Source organism: Arvicanthis niloticus, chromosome 1 (genome assembly GCF_011762505.2).
Source record: "Arvicanthis niloticus isolate mArvNil1 chromosome 1, mArvNil1.pat.X, whole genome shotgun sequence".
NCBI classification, from domain to species: Eukaryota; Metazoa; Chordata; class Mammalia; order Rodentia; family Muridae; genus Arvicanthis; species Arvicanthis niloticus.
In genome coordinates, this window is record NC_047658.1 from 66,730,478 (window position 1) to 66,752,662 (window position 22,185).

At 40.7% G+C, this 22,185-nt stretch overlaps 1 protein-coding gene across 3 annotated transcripts in view; it reads left to right on the forward strand.

Moving 5' to 3' along the window:
• Gab2 (GRB2 associated binding protein 2) overlaps positions 1 to 22,185 on the forward strand; it is a 185,934-nt gene that overhangs the window by 140,993 nt on the left and 22,756 nt on the right. For all 3 annotated transcript variants that reach the window (XM_034515634.2, XM_076938143.1, XM_076938148.1), the window contains exon 3: positions 13,327 to 13,567. In XM_034515634.2, the coding sequence (XP_034371525.1) occupies positions 13,327 to 13,567 (241 nt within the window). The remainder of the gene's footprint in view (positions 1 to 13,326; positions 13,568 to 22,185) is intronic.

Here is a 22,185-nt window from a genome sequence, read left to right on the forward strand (position 1 = left end):
GCACAAGGCTACATGGATACTGTCCCTTCTGTGTCCAGAATGAGAAAAAACTGAATTCCAGTAAACGGAATTTGACTTATTATCACCACCATTACTATCAACCATCACCATCCTTTAAATAAGCAAGCTTGAAGTCATTTGATTGTTTTGGAGAATTGAATTTTGAGGAGCTTGTTATATGTTCACACATGCACACTTTGTCATTAGCTGCCTTTTATTTTTTGAAATGTTTAACATAGTTCTATCATTTCTCCCTTTTCTTTCCTTCTTCCAAATCCTACCATATCATCCTCTTTGCTGTCTTTCCAATTCATAACCTCTTTTTTTCATTAATTGTTGCTTCACACCTGTCTGCAAGCATAACAGTATTGTTAATATTTGTCAGGGATTGGTTCTTGCCCATGGGATAAGTTCCAATTTGGGGCAGTCATTGGTTGGCCATTCCCTGAGGCTGTGTTCCATCTTTGTCCCTGGACATCATGTAGGCAGGAAACATTTTAGGTTGAAGGTTTTGTGGATGGCTTGCTGTCTTTTTCTTCTTTTTTTTTTTAATTAGTTTTTTATTGGATATTTATTTACATTTCAGATGTTATCCACTTTCTCCATTCCCCCCCTCCAACCCAGAAACCCACTATCCCATCACCCCTCCTCCTGCGTCTATAAGGATGTGCCCACACCCACCCATTCCAACCTCCTGCCCTCGAATTCCCCCACACTGGGGCATCCAGCCTTCACAGGAACAAAGACTTCCTCTCCCAACTATGTCCAACAAGGCCATCCTCCCCACCATATACAGCTGGAGCCATGGGTCCCTCCTTATGTGCTCCCAGGCTGGTGGTTTAGACCCTGGGAGCTCTGGTTAGTTGGTATTGTTGCTCTTCCCATGGGGCCGCAAATGCCTTCAACTCCTTCAACCTTCTCTCTAACTCCTCCATTGGGAACCCAATGATCAGTTCATTGGTTAGCTGTGAGCATCCGCCTCTGTATATGTCAGGCTCTGGCAGACCTATAAGGAGACAGCTATATCAGGCTCCTGTCAGCATGCAAGAATCCACTTCCTGGCATCCACATCAGCGTCTGCCTTTGATAACTGCACATGGGATGGATACTCAGGTGGAGCAGTCTCCTGACGGCCCCTCCTTCAGTTTCTGTTCCACACTTTGTCTCCATATTTGCTCCCATAAGTATTTTGTTACTCCTTCTAAGAAGGACTGAAGCACCCACACTTTAGTCTGCCTTCTTCATGAGCTTCATGTGGTCTGTGGTTGTATCATGGATATTGCGAGCTTTTGGGCTAATATCTAATTATCAATGAGTGCATACCATGTATGTTCTTTTGTGATTAAGTTACCTCACTCAGGATGACATTTTCTAGTTCCATCCATTTACCTAAGAATTTCTCGAATTCATTGTTTTTAATAGCTGAGTAGTACTCCATTGTGTAAATGTACCACATTTTTGTATCCATTCTTTTTTTTGGATATTTTATTTACATTTCAGATGCCATCCCCTTTCCCCCTTTCCCCTCCCTAAAAAACCCCTATCCCATGCCCCCTTTTCCTTTTTGCTTTTATACAATTTTTTAAAAATGCTAATCAAAGGCTTTATAAGTTTGGTAATGCTCAATCGGAGGTGTAACTCAATACCCAACCTAGATATATCAACTATCTTTGACTGGCGGAGACATGTGAACATCTGCCTCCATGTCTGGCCCCTCTCTCTCTTTCTCTCTCATCACCTAGCTCCTCCTACTTCTCCTCCCCCTCCTCTCCTTACTCCTCCTCTCCTTACTCCTCCCACGTTAGCTCCTCCTACATATCACCCTTCCTGTTAAAATAAAACTTTTCTCTCAAAATACATTTAGAGCATAATTATGCCTATTTGTACCAGTGAGGTACAAGATAGTCCTAATACCCAGTCCATCATTTTGTTGACTAACCAGAACCTCTGTCATCTCTCCTAACTAAAACACTTAGTTCTGAACCTGGCTTTTTTTTTCTTGGCTTTAGAATGAATGTCAGCTGAAAACCATCCACTCAGATCTTTTCTCTCAAAGTAAATAGCAAGGATTGGCTATGAGACTATAAGTTTTCAACCCCATCAGAAATCCAGAATGACTGAGTTAACTAAAATTATGGGAAGCACAAAGCATAGCTTCTAAAACTTAGCCAATTTATAGAGACAGCTGAACACCTGGACAGTCCCTATACTACAGAATGTTGGAGCATCAAATCTTCAGCCTTCTGGCCCAGGATCATCTGACAGACCTTAGTGATGTAGAATTATTAAGGGCTGATTACTCTGTCTAGGCAGATATAATCAATCGACTATTCTGCAAGTATGTCCTTTTCTGGACAGTAATTTGTCTGTAGATGGAAAGAATCAATTCTTGTCTAGTGGCTGTCTCACCACAACTGGAGTAACTCCAAAGATGCTCAATTTCTTCTTAGAATCCAAGACAGGAAGCTGTCAGGAGCAGACAGGTCTCTAATCAAAATGAACATTAATACAGAAATGTTTGTAACGTCAATTCTGTGGACTTCTGACGTTTTGAAAACCAACTATCCATGTAAAGTAATCTGGACTGTTGTCTGTTAACTCCACTCAGCTATTTCTAAATAAAACATAGAAAACACCCTAACAATAAACTCCAAGCCATGAATTTGCTATAGTCCCTTAACTCACAGGCTAACCATCTCAAATCTGTTAAAAAAAAAAAAAAAAGTTAAAGAAGGACCGGGTCTAAGCCTTGTATTCCTAAATGTGTTATACTGGTACAATGCCTATGAGAGTATCAATATTCATCTCACTTTTATATCAATAAGAAGCTTGTACCAATGAAAACCTTAAAATTTGTAATCAAAGTAAATTGATGCCATTTAATAAATTATATCTTCATCTTGATAATAATTGTACATATTTCTACCAATAGATTCTGGCTATGCAATAAATCCTAGCTAATCCTCTCTATTCCCACAAACCCGCTACTTTTCCCTAGAAAGACAGCCCAATATTTACCACCTTAGTCCCCAAGCCCAGGGAATAGGGGCGCTGACTCTTCATTAGCTTCTTCAAGCTGATTATGGGCGTTGAGATATTAGAAGAGGAGTGGGGGGAAGAGTAAATTGATAAGCCTCTGATGCTGTGTCTTCACTGCATCCAGATGGAATTCCAGGACCTCAGAGGTTTGAGCAGGTCTGCTCAGCTTACTTGATGAGTAGATACACCAAGGCTGTGTATTCTGCAATATACAATTCTCAAAACAAATTTTAGTATCAAGATAATTTTTTAAAGAGGGCTGACATTTTATTAAAGATGTTGGTTCTAACAGCTTTTCTTTTTTCCCCCTCTTTTATTGGATATAATATTTACATTTCAAATTTTATCCCCTTACCCCATTCCCCCCACCACCCAGGAACTCCCTATCCCATCCCCCCTCCTCCTGCTTCTATGAGGGTGTGCACCCACCTACCCCCCCACTCCCACTCCCCACCTTCAGATTCCCCCCCACACTCAGTGTTCAGCCTTCATGGGACCAAAGATCTCCTCTCCCACCTATGCCCAACAAGGCCATCCTCCCCTACATATACTGCTGGAGTCATGTGTCCCTCCATATGTGCTCCTAGGCTGGTGGTTTAGACCCCAGTGAGGTCTGGCTGGTTGGTATTGTTGCTCTCCTCATGGGGCCACCAACCCTTTCGGCTCCTTCAGTCTACTCTCTAACTTCTCCATTGGTAACCCTTGATCAGATTAATGGTTAGCTTCGAGTATCTGCCTCTGGGTATGAAAGACTCTGGGGGACCTCTAAGGAGACAGCCTTATCAGGCTGCTGTCAGCATTCCCTTCCTGTCATCCATATCAGCGTCTATTTTTGGTGACTGCACATGGGATGAATGCCCAGGTGGAATGGTCTCCAAACAACCTCTCCTTCAATTTCTGTCCCACACTTTGTCTCCATATTTGCTCCCCTGGGTGTTTAGTTACTCCTTCTAAGAAAGACCTAGGCATCCACACTTGTTCTTCCTTCTTCATGAGCTTCATGTGGTCTGTTAGTTGAATCTTTGTTGTTTCAAACTTTTGGGCTAATATCCGCTTATCAGTGAATAAATACCATGTGTGTTCTTTTGTGACTGGGTTACATCACTCAGGATGATATTTTCTAGTTCCATCCATTTACCTAAGAATTTCTCAAATTCATTATTTTTAATAGCTGAGTAACATTCCATTGTATAAATGTATCACATTTTTTGTATCCATTCCTCTGTTGAAGGGCATCTGGGTTCTTTCCAGCTTCTGGCTATTATAAATAAGGCTGCTATGAACATAGTGGAGCATATGTCTTTGTTATATGTTGGGGCATTTTCTGGGTATATGCCCAGGAGTAGTATTAGCTGGGTCCTCAGGTAGTGCTATGTCCAATTTTCTGAGGAACCGCCAGACTGACTTCCAGAGTGGTTGTACCAGCTTGCAACCCCACCAACAATGGAGGAGTGTTCCTCTTTTTCCACATCCTCGCCAGCATCTACTATCACCTGAATTTTTTATCTTAGCCATTCTGACTGGTGTGAGGTGGGTATCTCATTCTTGTTTTGATTTGCATTTCCCTGATGACTAAGGATGTTGAGCATTTCTTAAGGTGCTTCTCAGCCATTCGTGTTTCCTCAGTTGAGAATTCTTTGTTTAGCTCTGTACCCCATTTTTAATAGGGTTATTTGGTTGTTTGGCGTCTAATTTCTTGAGTTCTTTGTATATATTCGATATTAGCCCTCTATCAGATCTAGGATTGGTAATGATCTTTTCCCAATCTGCTAGTTGCCGTTTTGTCTTATTGACAGTGTCCTTTGCCTTACATAAGATTGTAAGGCACTGAGCTGAGAGACAACCAGGTGTCTGGTTGAACAAGCTTTGAACCCCAGAGACCCTTCAGGGACAGTATCAGCTCTTTTCCTGGCCCCCTGGCTCTCTCAGCTTCCGCCCTTAACAGCCCCTTCCACAGAGACGGTGAGAGGTCTATGACCATCGGGTCACGTAGGAATGGTGCCCCAGGCTTTCCTCACATGCATATGAGGCATCCCCAAAAACCTCAGACTAAGCCAATGAGGTTACCTGCTGCTAAAACCTTCGCCCACCCCAAACTGTATATATTGAGCTTAATTGAGAAGTAAAGCGCACACAAGAACCATCCAGGTGTCCGAGAACTTCCATCGTTGACCCGCCGCCGCCGCCCTTCCCTGCTACCTGGCCGGCTCTTCTCAGCTTAGCAAAGAGCTGTAACGCTTGGCAACCCGCCGGCTCTCCCCAGAGCTTTCCTGGAACGCCAGGCTGCCTCCTTGTCAGCTAGTCGGCTCCTTATCGGCCTAGCTCGAGCCCGGACCATTTCAGCTCGGAGAAACAGGGGCAACACCCGGGAGACAGTGCGGAGAAGCAGGGGCAACACCTGGAGGAGACTGGTCAGCGACGGAACGCCAGAGGCAGCTGCAGGGGCAGGCAATCTCCCCTCCCAGCTCATGCCCTGCCCCCAGCCGGGAGACTATCATGGGACGCCCTCCAGGACCAGGGTCCTACAGAAGATTTGCAATTTGATGAGGTCCCATTTGTAGATTCTTGATCTTAGAGCATAAGCCATTGGTGTTCTGTTCAGGAACTTTTCCCCTGTGCCTAGGTATTCGAGGGTCTTCCCCAACTTCTCTTCTAATAGTTTCAGTGTATATGGTTTTATGTGAAGGTCCTTTATCCACTTGGAGTTGAGCTTTGTACAAGGGGATAAGAATGGATTAATTTGCATTCTTCTACATGCTGACCTCCAGTTGACCCAGCACCACTTGTTGAATATGCTGACCTTTTTCCACTGGGTGGCTTTAGCTCCCTTGTCAAAGATCAAGTGACCATAGGTGTGCAGGTTCATTTCTGGGTCTTCAATTCTATTCCATTGATCTTTCTGCCTGTCTCTGTACCAATACCATGCAGTTTTTATCACTACTGCTCTGTAGTACAGTTTGAGGTCAGGGATGGTGATTCCCCCAGAAGTTATTTTATTGTTGAGAATAGTTCTAGCTATCCTAGGTTTTTTCTTATTCCAAATGAATTTGTAAATTGCTCTTTCTATCTCTATGAAGAATTGATTTGGAATTTTGATGGGTATTGCCTTGAATCTGTAGATTGCTTTTGGCAGGATGGCCATTTTTACTAAGTTAATCCTGCCAATCCAGGAGCATGGGAGATCTTTCCATCTTCTGAGATCTTCTCTGATTTCTTTCTTCAGAGACTTGAAGTTCTTTTCATACAGATCTTTCACTTGCTTGGTTAGATTCACTCCAAGATATTTTATTTTATTTGTGGCTATTGTGAAGGGTGTCATCTCCCTAATTTCTTTCTCAGCCTGTTTATCCTTTGAGTATAGGAAGGCTACTGATTTGTTTGAGTTGATAAACAACGTTGCTAAAGTTGTTTATCAGGTTTAGGAGTTCTCTGGTGGAAGTTTTAGGGTCACTTAAGTATACTATCATATCATCTGCAAATAGTGAAATTTTGACTTCTTCCTTTCCTATCTGTATCCCTTTGACTTCCTTTTGTTGTCTAATTGCTCTAGCTAGGACTTCCAGTACTATATTGAATAGGTAAGGTGAGAGTGGGCAGCCTTGTCTAGTCCCTGATCTTAGTGGGGTTGCTTCAAGTTTCTCTCCATTTAGTTTGATGTTGGCTACTGGCTTGCTGTATATTGCTTTTACTATGTTTAGGTATGGGCCTTGAATTCCTGATCTTTCCAAGACTTTTAACATGAAGGGATGTTGAATTTTGTCAAATGCTTTCTCAGTGTCTAGTGAGATGACCATGTGGTTTTTTTCTTTGAGTTTATTTATGTAGTGGATTACATTGATGGATTTCCGAATATTGAACCATTCCTGCATTCCTGGGATAAAGCCTACTTGATCATGATGGATGATTGCTTTGATGTGTTGTTGGATTCAGTTTGCAAGAATTTTATTGAGTATTTTTGCATCAATATTCATAAGAGAGATTGGTCTGTAGTTCTCTTTCTTTGTTGGGTCTTTCTGTGGTTTAGGTATGAGTGTAATGGTAGCTTCATAGAACAAATTGGGTAGTGTTCCTTCTGTTTCTATTCGATGGAATAGCTTGAAGAGGATTGGTATTAGGTCTTCCTTGAAGGTCTGATAGAATTCTGCGCTGAAACCATCTGGCCCGGGACATTTTTTGGTGGGGAGATTTTTAATGACTGTTTCTATTTCTTTAGGAGTTATGCAACTGTTTAGATGGTTTATCTGCTCCTCGTTTAACTTTGGTACCTGGTATCTATCTAGAAAATTGTCCATTTCATCCAGATTTTCCAATTTTGTTGAGTATAGGCCTTTGTATTAGGATCTGATGATTTTTTAAATTTCCTCTGTTCCTGTTGTTATGTCTCCCTTTTCAGTTCTGATTTTTTGTATCCATTCTTCTGTTGAAGGACATCTGGGTTCTTTCCAGCTTCTGGCTATTATAAATAAGATTGCTATGAACATAGTTGAGCATGTGTGCTTGTTATATGTTGGAGCACCTTCTGGGTATATGCCCAGGAGTGGTATAGCTGGATCCTCAGGTAATGCTATGTCCAATTTTCTGAGGAACTGCCAGACTGATTTCCAGAGTGGTTGTACCAGCTTGCAATCCCACCAACAATGGAGGAGTGTTCCTCTTTCTCTGCATCCTCGCCAGCATCTGCTATCACCTGAGTTTTTTATCTTAGTCATTCTGACTGGTGTGAGGTGGAATCTCAGGGTTGTTTTGATTTGCATTTCCCTGATGACTAAGGATGTTGAACATTTCTTTAGGTGCTTCTTGGCCATTTGAGTTCCCTCAGTTGAGAATTCTTTGTTTAGCTCTGCATCCCATTTTGTAAATAATGTTATTTGGTTGTCTGGAGTCTAATATCTTGAATTCTTTGTATATATTGAATATTAGTTCTCTATTGTATGTAGGATTGGTAAAGATCTTTTCCTAATCTGTTGGTTGCCATGTTGTCCTATTGACAGTGCCCCTTGCCTTACAGAAGCTTTGCAATTTTATGATGTCCCATTTGTCAATTCTTGATCTTAGAGCATAAGCCATTGGTGTTCTGTTCAGGAACTTTTCCCCTGTGCCCAAGTATTCGAGGCTCTTCCTCCACATGCTCTTCTATTAGTGGGTTGCTGTCTTTATCCCTCCACTGGAAGTCCTGCCTGGCTAGAGGAGTTGGCCACTTCAGGGTCTATATCGCCCACTGCTAGGAGTCTCAGCTATAGTCACTGCCATAGACTTTCTGGAGCCTCCCCCATCCTGGGACTCTGGCACATCTTAGAGATGCCCCCACCCTACCTGCTTCCAATTTATATTCTTTTCTCCTGATCTCCTTACATATGATCCCCAAATCCCATTCCACTCCCCACCCCCTTTCCCACACAGTTGCCTCCATCCATCCATCCATCCATCCATCCATCATCCATGTCCAATGTCTATTTTATTTCTCCTTCTAAGTAAAATTCAAGTATCCTCTCTTCACCCTCCTTGTTATTTAGCTTCTTGGGCCTATGGATTGTAGCATAGGTATCCTGTACTTTATGGCTAATATCTACTTACAAGTGAGAACTTACCATGCATGTCCTTTTAGGTCTGGGTTACCTCACTCAGGATGATTTTTTCTAGTTCCATCCATTTGCCTACAAATTTCATGTTGTCCTTGTTTTTAATAGCTGAGTAGTATTTCATTGTGTAAATGAACCACATCATCTTTATCCATTCTTCAGTTGAGGGGACATCTGGGTTGTTTCAAGTTTTGGATATTACAAATAAAGTTTCTATGAACATAGTTGAGCCAGAATCTTTGGAGAATTTTGAGGGGCTTGTTGCTGTGTGTTCACACACATGCATACAAGCATCTTTTGGGGATATACCAGGAGTGGTATAGCTGAGTATACCACTTTTGGGGTAGAACTATTCCAAGTTTTCGGAGAAACTGGCAAATTGATTTCTAGAGTGGTTGTACAAATTTGCACTCCCACCAGCAATGGAAGAGTATTCACTTTGCTCCACATGCTTGCCAGTATGTGCTGTCCATTGAGTTTTTGATCTTAGCATTCTCATGGGCATACGATGGAATCTCAGAGTCCTTTTAATTTGTATTTCCCTAATGACTAAAGATGTTGAACACTTTTTAAGTGTTTCTCAGCCATTAGAGATCCCTCTGTTGAAAACTCTGTTTCGTACCCTTTTTTTTTTGTTTTGTTTTGTTTTTTTGGGTTTTTTTTGTTTTGTTTTTGTTTTTCGAGACAGGGTTTCTCTGTGTAGCCCTGGCTGTCCTGGAACTCACTCTGTAGACCAGGCTGGCCTCGAACTCAGAAATCTGCCTGCCTCTGCCTCCCACGTGCTGGGATTAAAGGCGTGCGCCACCACCGCCCAGCTAATACCCCATTTTTAATGGGGTTATTTGGTTTATTCATATTTAACTTCTTGAATTCTTTGTTATTTTGAATATTAGCCCTCTGTCAGATGTAGAGTTGGTGAAGATATTTTTATTTATTCAGTATGCTTGTTAAACAAATATGTATTGAGTATGCTGTTATAGTTATGTATATTGGAGATAGAGAGACAGTTGGATTATATGTCATTTACCAGCAACATGTAAGATTGTGTATACCATGCTTGTCAAGATTGTTTCTTTCAGGCCTGTGAGAAGATTGAGCAGGTAAAGCACTGGATGCTAAGTTTGACAGCCTAACTTCACACACCCCAGATCCACATGATAGAGAGAGAGAGACAAGTCCTAGAAGCTAGGCACCAGAAGATAATCACATACATTCAGACAGAGATATTGTGTTGATGGGTTTTTTAATCTCACTATGTAGGATATCACTATGTAGAGATCCTCTACATGTAGGCACCTCTACTCTGCTCATGTGCACTATGGTATACATATCCAGTCACCAGTACAAACATAGGTAAATAAGTAAATAAAGGTAATAAAGATTATATGTGTCTTCCAATTCCCTGTTATAAACAAGGACACTGAGATTCTGAGAGGCAAAATCACTTTAAAGTAAATACACTGGGTCACACAACTGACTCCCATCTATGCTGAAGGTGAGGGCTGCAGAGATAAAGATAGCCATACCTTTATCTGTATACCAGACTAATAATTTATTGCAGGATGTGAGGGAAGTACTGAATGATAAGACAAAATAAAGGTTATGGTAAAAGGTTAAGATTAAAAAAAAAAGGTTCATTGTCAAACCAAGGAACCTTTATTTTGAAGGCAATAAGAAATCAGTAACTGTTACTGAAGAAGTAGTCCTTTATTATCTTGTGTGTTTTATTTGTTTGGTCAACAAATATTAAATTGTATGATGCAGTAGGTAAGACACAAGGCCACAACTATTATGAAAGTGTTGGACTTTCCATTCACTGAGTTTATAATCTAATGCCTGAGGAGCTGAATCATGAGGGAGAGAGACTGGTATTTTTCCTGAAATCCTCTGAAGTGCAAAGAGAATTAGTATGAAATACTATGGAAGAAATAAACAAGAAGATAGTTTTCAAGAGACAGCTCTGTAAATCATCTGAAGAACAGGAAGCCATCGTTAAGTGCAGCAATGCAGACTGACATGGATGTTGAGAAGCCAGGGAGAGTCAGAGAATGACTAGGTTTCTGGCTTTGACAACTGATGGGGAAAGGTATTGATGTGCTTTCCTGAGACAGAAAGTGTTTAACTAAGGACCTTGGCTTAGGTTTCTGGGCTTAACTAGCTGATAGGACATAAAGGAAGAGGCCAGCTGGTAAGGGTGATGTACAGTAGGAAGCTCTGGAAGGACTGAGCTAGAGACTGAAGTTTGAGAGTTATCATCATTTGGGTGGCACTTAAAGCCTAATAATAGGCAATCTTCCTCCAGAGAAAGGCTTTACAGTCAGAGAGAAGTTATAGGAAAGTTTAGAACTAGATTCTGAGGAATTAAGAGATAGACAAAGCAAGAGGAAGCCAGAAAGTCATCTGAGAATATAGAACCTTATCAAAGTGTTTCCTTTTACACCTCCCCTGTGTCTTCTCAGACAGAGCTTATGTTCCTCCCCTGGTGCCATGACTGCTCTGTCCCCAGTATAAACCTTCTTTCATCCACCATTAGAGAGTTCATTTTGCAAATCTAATGGAATAATAAATGCATTGAATCTGTTAACAAACATCCAGGTCACTACGAGACCTGTTATAGGAATTCATTTTGGAGATCAAGACAACTATCATGGAACAGTTTCTCCCTAGAGGCTCATTGACTTTCTCTCTCCTGTCCTGACAGAAGATGCCCTTCCAGTACTAGGAGTGACTAAGAGTGTAATTAGTACTGTAGAGCATTAATAAGCTCATAATTCTGCCTTGGGCCATATGGATAGTGCAGCCTGAAATAGGTCAGAAAACAGAATAGCTAAAGAACCTCGTCTCTTCTGATAGGATTTGAGTGACCCTAGAAAGCCATCATCTCCCAAAATATTCCTCTCTACCTAGCACATTATCTGAACTTATATCTTTATACCTTTATTTCTTGAGATTATAAGTTTCACTGTTGGAATTTTTAAATACCAAATGTTTTATTTATGTAATCATAGACTAAGAATTCCCTATGTAGGACTTTATTAGGTAAATGCTAGGACTGTATAGTAATAACCTCACTGACACAGTTCTCAGAAACCAAGAGCAAGGAAGCAGAATGGCCATAGGTCTATACGAAGCATGAGCTGAAACCTGTTGGCTCCCAGAAAGAAAAAAAGCATTCAGAAAGGTTTATGTGGGAATGTAATATCTGCATAGGATCTTGAAGTCTTCATATGAGCTTGCTAGAAGTATAGAGAAGGAATCCAGGATGAAGGAACAGCATAGGAGAATCAAATAATCACTCCCTACCCCCACCCCCAAATAGGCTGCTATGCTCAGGGGCTATTGATGCTTCCATCTGCTTTGCTTATATGTGGAGAGAAAGCAGGAAGTGGGTCAGACTAAGGAAATGTGGACTAAGCTTAGAGAGCCAGCCAAATGAATAATGCTCTGGGCTTGGGGTGTAGTACTCTAAACCTTTATCTGTCCTTAAATGCCTCATTTCCTTTCTAATACAACAGAGAAGAGTTTGAGATAAGAAGAAAAAAGAAAGACCAGTGGAAAGAGAAAAGTGGGAAACAAAGAACAAAGCTGCCCTTAGAAAACATGGAAGAGCACCAGGACACCCAAGGGTCTAGTCTGAAGGACAGCTCTGCTTTTATTTGTGCTTTTATCATTATTGCACAAAGGCATAGTTCTGGACCTTAATCAGTGAGTCTTTAGTAAGCAATGTCTCATTTAACAAAGCCAGAAGCTTTGAGGGAGGTAATAGTAGCAGGAACCTGCCATACCCTAAATGGCTTCTTAGTCCTGGAAACCTTGACTGGGGTGACAGGAGAATAAAGAAAGAACAGCCAGTCAAGCATGATAGTACACAACTTTAATCCCAGCATTCAGGAGGCAGAGGCAGGCAGATCTCTGAGTTAGAGACTAACTTGTCTACATATGAGTCCCAGGCCACCAAGAAACAACATACAGACATATAGAAAAGCTGGGATCTTGAACTGTGCTTTCTGTTGAGCACCTACAAACCAGAAACCCAGCCCTATTGTTACATATAACACAGGAGGAGAAGTTACCTAGTCTGGGTAGGAGTTCTCTGTAGGGAAAAAGTCTTAGGTTGCAAACATCCAGGAGAGGAAAGTTGAGGTTTCTAGTGTTTTCACACACTGACCAGTTTTGCACACAGTGGTCACTTATTCATAAACACTGTTACCTAGACCAGAGCAAGGTCTTGCCATGCCTCTGTGCCTCACCTGAGGAAGGCTCGTGCGGCAGAGTCACTGAGGTCCTTGACAAGGCCACGGTCATGTCAACAGTATACATTCACTCCATACTTCATCTGCTCCCCTTAAGGAGCCACCTACTGGAAGGAAGCATGGTGCTCATCTATCCAGAGTCTAGTCTTGTCAATGGCAGGATCACTCTGGGATTGGATAGGCAAACCCCTGGGGTAGAGCAGATCAGGTCTAGATTATGATAACCTGGCCTTCAGACTACTCCTAAGCTTTTCAGAGGTGTAACTCAGCCAAGGTGACCACAAGGCCCAACCTGCCACCCTGGGAAGACAGAGGTAATGAATGAAGGAGAGACTGTGGCAGCCATATTACTGTCTCTTATCAGAATACTTTATCTCTCTCTGTCAGCTTCCTTTAGGATTAAGGACACTTTCCCTACTTTATTTCACTCACAGAGCCTTTTCTTCTTTTCACAGACTCTCTAAGAAACCTTTCTTCAGCCAGTCATGGCCCCCGCTCTTCTCCAGCTGAGTTCAGCTCCAGTCAGCACCTGCTCCGAGAACGGAAGTCTTCAGCCCCTTCACACTCTAGCCAGCCCACTTTATTCACATTTGAGCCCCCTGTGTCAAGCCACATGCAGCCTGCCTTGTCTACCAGTGCACCTCAGGAGTATCTCTACTTGCACCAGTGCATAAGCAGAAGAACAGAAAATGCAAGGTAGGAGACTACCGTGGCCACTGTACGGAAAGTGATTACTCGGGGTCTATTACTTTCTAGTCCCTGAATTTCAGTTTTAAAGACAAGGGAGTAAAAATTTTTACTTTTTTAGGCAAAGAAGCACAAAGATAACAAAACATTGTATTGTTTGGATAACCTTCATAATTTTTGGTTTGATCTGTTACTACAAATCATCATTGAATTCCAGGGAAATTATTATCTCATTATCAGCAATCATGTTATAAAATATTTGTTTGATTTGGGGTTAAGAAGCATTAGGGTATAAAGTTTCAGAACTACAGCATAATAGTCAATTTCTTGCTGGCTTTAAGAGTTCAGCTAGAAACCCTTAACACTTCTACGAGACTCCTTGCATCTCAGCTCTAGTGTTGTGCTGTTCTCAACTACCATTCATGTGTGTGTGTGTGTGTGTGTGTGTGTGTGTGTGTGTGTACACATGTATGTGACTTTAAATGTGCCCATGTAGCCTTATATTAGCAAAATGAGAAAATTTTAAAATTCAATTGCACTGTTGTATCAGTGTATTAATTACTTTTCTCCTACCTGATAAGAAGCAACTTACAGGAGGAGGGGTCTATTCTGGCTTTTACTTTAAAAGGAGATACAGTATCAGAGCAAAAAAGACAGGAGCTCATAGCAGCTAGTTTTATGCATACAAATAAGGATGCAGCGATAAATACCAATGCTTAGCCTGCTTTCTCCTTTTAAGTCACTCCAAGACCCCATCCCATTGAATGGTTCCCCTTACACACAGATTGGATCTTCTCTTTTCAAGTTACCCTTTCTAGAAACACCCTCATGTAGCCGGAAGTATTTGGAAAAAAAAAGGGCTATGCAGCTCGGCTAGCTCCTTGGCCACCACCATGTTCCCTGCTCTAAGTTCCCATTCTAACAGCAGCACCAGATTGCCAGGAGCGCAGGCCCAGGACCCACAAAAAGTTGGTATGGCTGCTGCCTCCACCAATCAGCTCTGTGGAGTCTATGGCTCTAAGCATGGCTCTTAGGCCAACTCTGCCACCCTCATAATGCTTGACTCAACCCCTGACAGTATCCACCGTGCTCACAGTACCCAGCAGAATGAAGACTCTTAATGCTTAAAGATTATCCAGTGGATTTATATATCAGCAGATACTCAATACACAAGATGCCCACACAATTAGAATTGTTACCCAATATCTAACTTTTTGACATGGTTTAACTACCAAGACTCCTAGAGACATGGATGTCTCCGGCCATCTTTCCTAACCTTCTCCCCCTTTCTCTCCTCTCTTTCCTCTTTCCTTTCTCTTTCCAATTCCCAGCTCCAACCAACCTCTTCTACTGCCCAGTCACAAAGCGCCACTGCAAATACAATGGGCAGGAAAAATTCCTGCCACACTCTCATCAACACCATAAAAATATATTGCTATGGTGATTCTAGATGTAGTCAAGTTGACCATCAAGATTAACTAACCATCACAACTTATTTCGAGTGCCCATTACTCTTGTGTGTGACTATGACTGACAACAGAGATAGAAATTATATCTATTATCTTAGGCCATTCTAGAGAACATTCTAGGTATAAAACCTATACCTATTTTTATTAGATTTGTTCTCATTGTTAGAAGAAACAAGCATACAGTTTTGGCAAAAACAGTTTTGCCAGAATAAGTTTTCAATTGATACCATAGCCAGATTATAAATTATGTTTCTAAATTACTTTAGTAATGTATAATTCCTGTTTTTAAAACTAAGGCCAAAAAAACCAGCAAGATGCTTCAGTAGGTAGAGTCACTTACACACAGGTATAATGACCTGATTTCAATCCCCAGATCCCACAAGGTGGTAGAGGAAAACTAACTTTCAAGAGTTGTTCTCTGACCTCTATACATGTGCTGTGTTGCACACACACACACACACACACACACACACACACACACACACAAAGTGGTGGTTTGAACAATAGGCTCATATGCTTAAATTTTTGGTTTCCAGTTAGTGGAACTGTTTGGGAAAGATTAGAAGGTGTGGCCTTGCTGGAGTAGGTGTAGCCTTCTTGAAGGAGGTGTGGCCCTGGGGTTGGCTATGAGTTTTCAAAAACCCATGTTAGGTCCAGTCTCTCTCCTGTATTTTCCTCTCCTCTCCTCCCCTCTCCTCTCTTCCTCCTTCTGCTCCTCCTTCTCCTCCTCTTCTTCCTCTTTCTCCTTCCTCTCTGTGTCTCTGTGTGTATCTCTCTCTGTCTGTCTCTCTCTCTCTCTCTCTCTCTCTCTCTCTCTCTCTCTCTCTCTCTCTCTCTCTCCCTCCCTCCCTCCCTCCCTCCCTCCCTCTTTGCCTATGGATCAGGATATAAAGCTTTCAGCTACTGTTCCAGCACCATGCCTATTTGCTTGCTTCCTGCCATGGTGATCACAGACAATCCCTCTAAAACTGTAAGCAAGCCCCCCAAATAAATTATTTCTTGTATAAAAGTTGCCTTGGTCATGGTAACTCTTCACAGAAAGAAAGAACAGCAAAAGACACATGCATTAACACAAAAGTATTAATATAATTATTCTTATATGTGGAAATGTTTTAATGATGTCACTTGAACCAGTAAAACACACTGAGAGATAGCTAAAGTGGGTGAGTTACCACTGCCTTATTGTGATAAAGCAGAGGCATACAATTAAAATATAACAGGGTTAGAGCTAGACTCTGACTGTCTCAGTTCTGTAATTTTCTCTATATCATGACCCTCAGCTGCTTGTCTGAGTTACCACCATACAAAAGATGCCCACAATACTAGTTTGTCTTCTACCAACTTAAAGATGAAGGCTGAAAAGATAGAGTGAAGTAGCCCAGGCCACTGAATTGGTGAGTGATGGACCTATAAGTATCACTTGCTTCTTTGAATCACGGGCAAGACATAGGCAGGTTACTATACTGAAAAGAATGTTACAAGCTTCAAAAATCATCCATATTCAGCTCAACTTCAGGCTCTGCTGCTTCCTTGAGATCTTAGACCACCAATTTAACCACATTCACCTTCAGTTCCCTTATCTGCAGTATGAGAATAGCTAATGCAGAAGCTCACTAATGGTCATAAAATAGAAAATGCTCAGATACTCAGTTGTCTGGAGAATATGTCCTCTTCTAAGGCACATGATTGCTTGGGAGCCCAGAATGAGAGATCACAAACTGATGATTCAGTGAAGACTTCAGGGTCTACTATTAGCATTTTTGAAATACCTATAGATCTTATTGAAATGATCTTTCTGGCTTAGTATGCCTAGGCTGGGTCCTGAGAGCCTACCTTTCTGATAAATACAGAATACTGCCCAGTGAAGCTTGTCTACAGATTACACTTTAAGTAGAAGACTGTATAAAACATTAACATTTCCATAGACTTCCACTCCTATGAACTGCTAAAGCATTCAAAAACAAATGCATAAAATCTTTGCTGGAATTAGCAGCTAGAGTATTCCTGTCCCACCCACTGCCTCCTCTGGAAGCCTGTTAGTCTTCCTGGCCAGAATTAATTTCTTACATGATTACTATTGTATTCTTATTTTTCGTTCATAGCATTTGGAATTTTTTGCCTTGTACTGTGCATTTTTAAATTAATATATTACTGCTTTTTGAAGTTATAGGGCAAATCACATATGAAAAATAAACCCTTGAACAAGCTGGGCATGATAACTCTGCCTGTACTACCAACATTCAGGAGGGTGAGACAGGATGATCAAGGCCAGCCTGTGCTTTATGCCAAATTCAAAGTTGGTCTATACTACATAACAAAACCCTGTTGTAGATTGTCTAATATTAATAGCAATAAGAAAAAGAAATTTAAAAGAATAATAATAAAAAAAAAAGAGATTCAATTTCTCTGACTTTACCTATGAAGTTGCTATAATATGTGACCCAAGATGTTCACCATGTAGTTTGACTTCAGAAGAAGTTGTAAAAATGTTGACCCATAGTTAAGAAAATTTAGTATATAGGAACAGATGAAAATAAATGTAGATTTGAGAGCCAACTTAAAAAGACTTTACATGTTTTTATCAATTTTTTAAATGCATACTAGAGGAAGTAAAGGTGAGTTTTAGAAGCAATGTAGAAACTTTGAAAAGCATGTTGGGAATTCCAGTTCCACTAAAAGCACAAACCATGTCAAACTATGCCGCTACTAGTACAATTCATAATTATAGACAAAGTCTCAAATATAAAATACAAACCCCCAAATCTCTGAAAAGTTGTAAGGATCTACTTCATGACATGATGGCAGAAGGCATGGCAGTGAGCAGCTCTGTCCTTAGCTACGGTTGTGTGTAGAATATCTTACTGTTCACATCTCGGCAGGCCAGGGAGCAGATGGAGCTAGAAGTAGATTTTACAGAACTGAATGCCTGCTCTCTCCCCACTAATTTACTTCCTCTAGTTAGGACCTATACTCTTCCAAAACAGCACCACCATTTGAGGACCAAGTGTTAAAACACAAAAGCCTATAGAGCCATTTCACACCATTCCTGTAACACAAACTAAAAGAAAAACACAGGGGATCATGAAACAAAGAATTGGGATTTGAAAAGCTAAATAAGATTAACAGTCCTTTAGGTAGGCTAACCAAGGAGAAAAAAGAAAATATACAAATAAGATTAGAGTTGAAATAGGAGCTATTATAATCAATACCATTCAAATAAAGAGAATCAATCTTCTCAAGAAGAAAAATCTAGAACTAAGTGGTCTCACTGCTGAATTTTATGAAACCTATAAGTAAGAATTAATGCTGATTTTTCTCCAATTATTCTAAGGATCCTTCCACATTTATTTTATAAGTCTTACCACCCTGTTACCAAAACCAAACATTACCAGGAAAGAAAAATAAAGCCATGGATCAATTTTTTATGAACTTAAATGAAATTTAACACTTTTCTACAAAATATTAGTAAATCAGATTCAGTAGCACATCAAAAAGATCATTCGCCATCACACATACCCCCCTCTCCCAAAGCATTTGTTTTAAGCAAATAAATATTTGCTCAGCAGGTAGAAGTACTTACTACCGAACCTGGCATGTTTAATCCTTGGACTCCACATAGTAGAAAGGGAGAAACAACTCCTGCAAATTGTCCTCCAACCTCCACACACATGCTGTGGCATACCTGTGCCCAAACCCACATTTATACACACAACCACACACCAAATAAGTAAATGGATGAGTGTAATACATTTTTACAAAGAGATCATTCACTGCGATCAAAAGGATTTCATCAGCAAAATGAAAGGTAAAAATCATGTTATCACAGTAGAAGAGTATTGGATAAAATTCAAAAACATTTTATGATAAAAGGCTGAATAAATTAAGAACAGAAAGCTTATAGTATAGTAAAAAGCTACTTATGACTGACTAATGTTCAACATTATACTGATTTGGAGAAAGCTGAAACAATTGCTCTAATTTCAAGAATTATGCAGGGGATTATTAATTAAGATTGCTTTGGAGGTATGTGGGTATGTGTGTGGGTATGTGAGTATGGTTTCCATGTGAATTTTAGAATTGCTTTTTCTAGGTCTGTGAAGAATACCATTTCAATTAAATCTGTAGATATAGCCATTTTTGTTTCATTAATTCTGCTAATCCATGAGTATGTGATGTCTTCCCGTCTGCATGTGTTGTCTTCAACTTCATTCTCCATTAAAGCTTTTATTGTAAAGGTCTTTCACTTCCTCGGTTACATTTATTTATTTTTGGTTTATCTTATTGTGTATGTGTATGTTCTGCTTTACTTATTTAGAAAGAAACTATGTTTTGTGAACTAAATTTCAGTTCTGCTTAGAATGTATTTCTTTCCACATTCTATTCTATAAAATGAAGTTTCTTTTTCTTAGATTCCTGGACCCTGAAGTTGGTTTAGAGCATTATACACAACCAGAGTAATACCTGATTTGAGGCTTTGAATTACTACTCATATAAGTTGGATTTTCTATGGCTTGTCAGTAAAGAGGATCCAGCTCAAGATAATGTCTAGGGAACCAATGAGGCCCTCAAGTAAATCTATGGTTTAAAAGAATCTTTTTGCTGGTGTAGCTTTTATTATATGTTGTTTCAAAGTAGTGTTCATAACTGGGAAGGTAAGGGTGCAGGTTTTGCAGTCTTCTTTAGGTTGTATCTTTTCTGCTCCCAGTTGCCTATCAGGGCACTATTGGAATATGAATTATTGTCAGTGGTACATCACTGTGACCATCTACATAAATAAAGCTACCATAGTGTGGGTTCCTGAGGAAAGAAGGTTCCATCTCTGCAGAAATGTTGAGCAGTTGAGACAATGGAAAGCAGCCATTTCAGAACAGACAGTACAATTACAAAATCTTTTGCCTTTTGAGCACTCACACAGACAACAGTGTAGCCTCTACTGGACTTCGGTCCCCATCCCACTTTTCGTTTAGGACTCCCTTTACTCTGGTTAGTGACTTCAAGCAGCCATGATGAGGATGTTCAGAGCTGTACTTGGACTAAAAATGAAACAATCCTTCTGAGAGCTCGGACTATGAGGAGACAAGGGTGGGTATCTCCATTTCACACTCATGTTTTTCTGTGCTATAGGGGTTCATCAAGGCTACCTGTGCACTGTTATTGTGCCCTTGGTTACATTCATTTCTGGGTTTGTCTGTTTCTTTGTTAAGTTGTATGAATGTTTTTTTCCTTGACTACATTCTTAAAAGTTTATTTTACAATATAGGGAAAGTACTGGATTTTGAATGTTGATTTTTGTATCCTGCTTTTTTGGTGCAAGTGTTTACCAGATCTAATCGGCTGGCAGAAGCATTAGGGTCTTTTAGGTATAGGATCTTACCATCTGCAAATAGACATAATTTTATTTCTTTTCTATTTGCACCCCCTTTTGCTTCTTTCTCTGGTTTTATTGATTTAGCTATAACTTCAAGAGTAATACTGAACAAGAACTGAGACAATATACACACTTGTCTTGTTCCTAATTTTAAAAGGATACTTTTAGGGTGTTTGTTGTTTATTTTGTCCTCATTTAGTATAGGCTTGTCATATATAATCTTTTTTTTTTCTGAACCCAATGCTTTTTGTTTTTATTTGATGATGAACAGATAGGATTAACATACCCAGCAACTCTAATGAATTCTGCTCACACCTTTGACAAGCAACAGGCTTAGTAGGGTATCTCTCCATGGCCTCAGCACAGTAGCCTTGTTCTTTAGAGAGCCATAGGATGTCTACACCTGTGCAGCCATTTGATGGAACTGGATTGTCAGGGTTTAGCTGAGATGGAAGCCTTGGGTTGTCTCAGGGACAGGACCCTACAAACACATCTCAGAAGGTGTCACAGCACCTGGTTCTGGACTGAGTCTTCTTGTTAAACCACTAACAGACAACACTAGCTCCCACTTTGTTTTCTGTGGACCTGGTTTGGCAGAATGTCTTCTTTTTCAGAGTTGCTCTTCTTACATTAACAATATGACTACATTTAGAATTCCAAATATTCCCCCAGATGGAGCCTAAATTCAATCAAACATGAACCAGGATGTGACTATCTGGAATCATAAGGATGGGCAGTAGAAAAAGTCACCCTAAACTTCTATCCTGGCACAGCTCAGGACACCCAATGAGAGAAAATTGAAAGGAAGGGGCGGGAAATGGCATGCTTTGCACAACTTAACAATACTGTGGAGGGTCCCCAGGGCCACTGGCTTCCATGGCTCTCCTTCCCAGACAGCTTGGACAGCTTGGCACATCGTCACCCACTTTACCTGGTAACTGTTTCCACCACCCAGGGCTCCCAGGTGATACTTCTTGCTAAGGACAGTTTGTCACAGTACACCAGCCAGACTTAATTATGAAGGTCAGTACCACCAAGAGGCCCAGAGCCCATGTGATCCGAGAGTACCATTCCACTGCTGACACCATTGCCCTTTCATGTGGGCCACCAGAAATGGTGCCACTCCCTGAACTTGGAATCCTTCCAGTTGGGAACATCTGGTCTATGAGGATCAGAATGTAGTTTCCCTGGGTCGAGGCCATCCCAATGAAATGTTGATGGGCCTATTCTTAACCTGGGTGGGCATCAGCTTGCCCACCTCCACCCCAGCATAGGTGACCTACAGCACATGTTGGGGCTACTTGTCTACTACTGCAGGCTAAGAGGCCTGGCCTACTGGCTAATGTTGGCAGGCATGGTGACAGTGAAAGCAGGGACACCATCTTTATTATGTTGGTATGTTCATTTTATTCTTGGTCCCTTTGGGACTTTATCATGAAGGGATGATGTGCTTTATCTAAGGTCCTTCCTGCATCTGTTGATATTATCTTGTGACTTATATGTGCTGTGTAAAACTTACTGATTTGAATATGCTATGCCATCCTTACATCTCTGAAATGAAACCAATTTAGTCATGATGATTTTAATGTGGTATTGAATTTGACATCCAAATCTTTTATTGAGGATGTTTGCATCCATGTTCATCAGAAAAATCAATCAGTATGTTTTTATTCTGGTTTTTTTTTTTTTCTGGCTTTAGTATCAGGTCAATACAGGCTTCATAGAATGAGCTTGGTGGTGCTCCTTCCCCTTCTGTTTCATAGAATGGCTCAAGGAGCACAGGTGTTGGA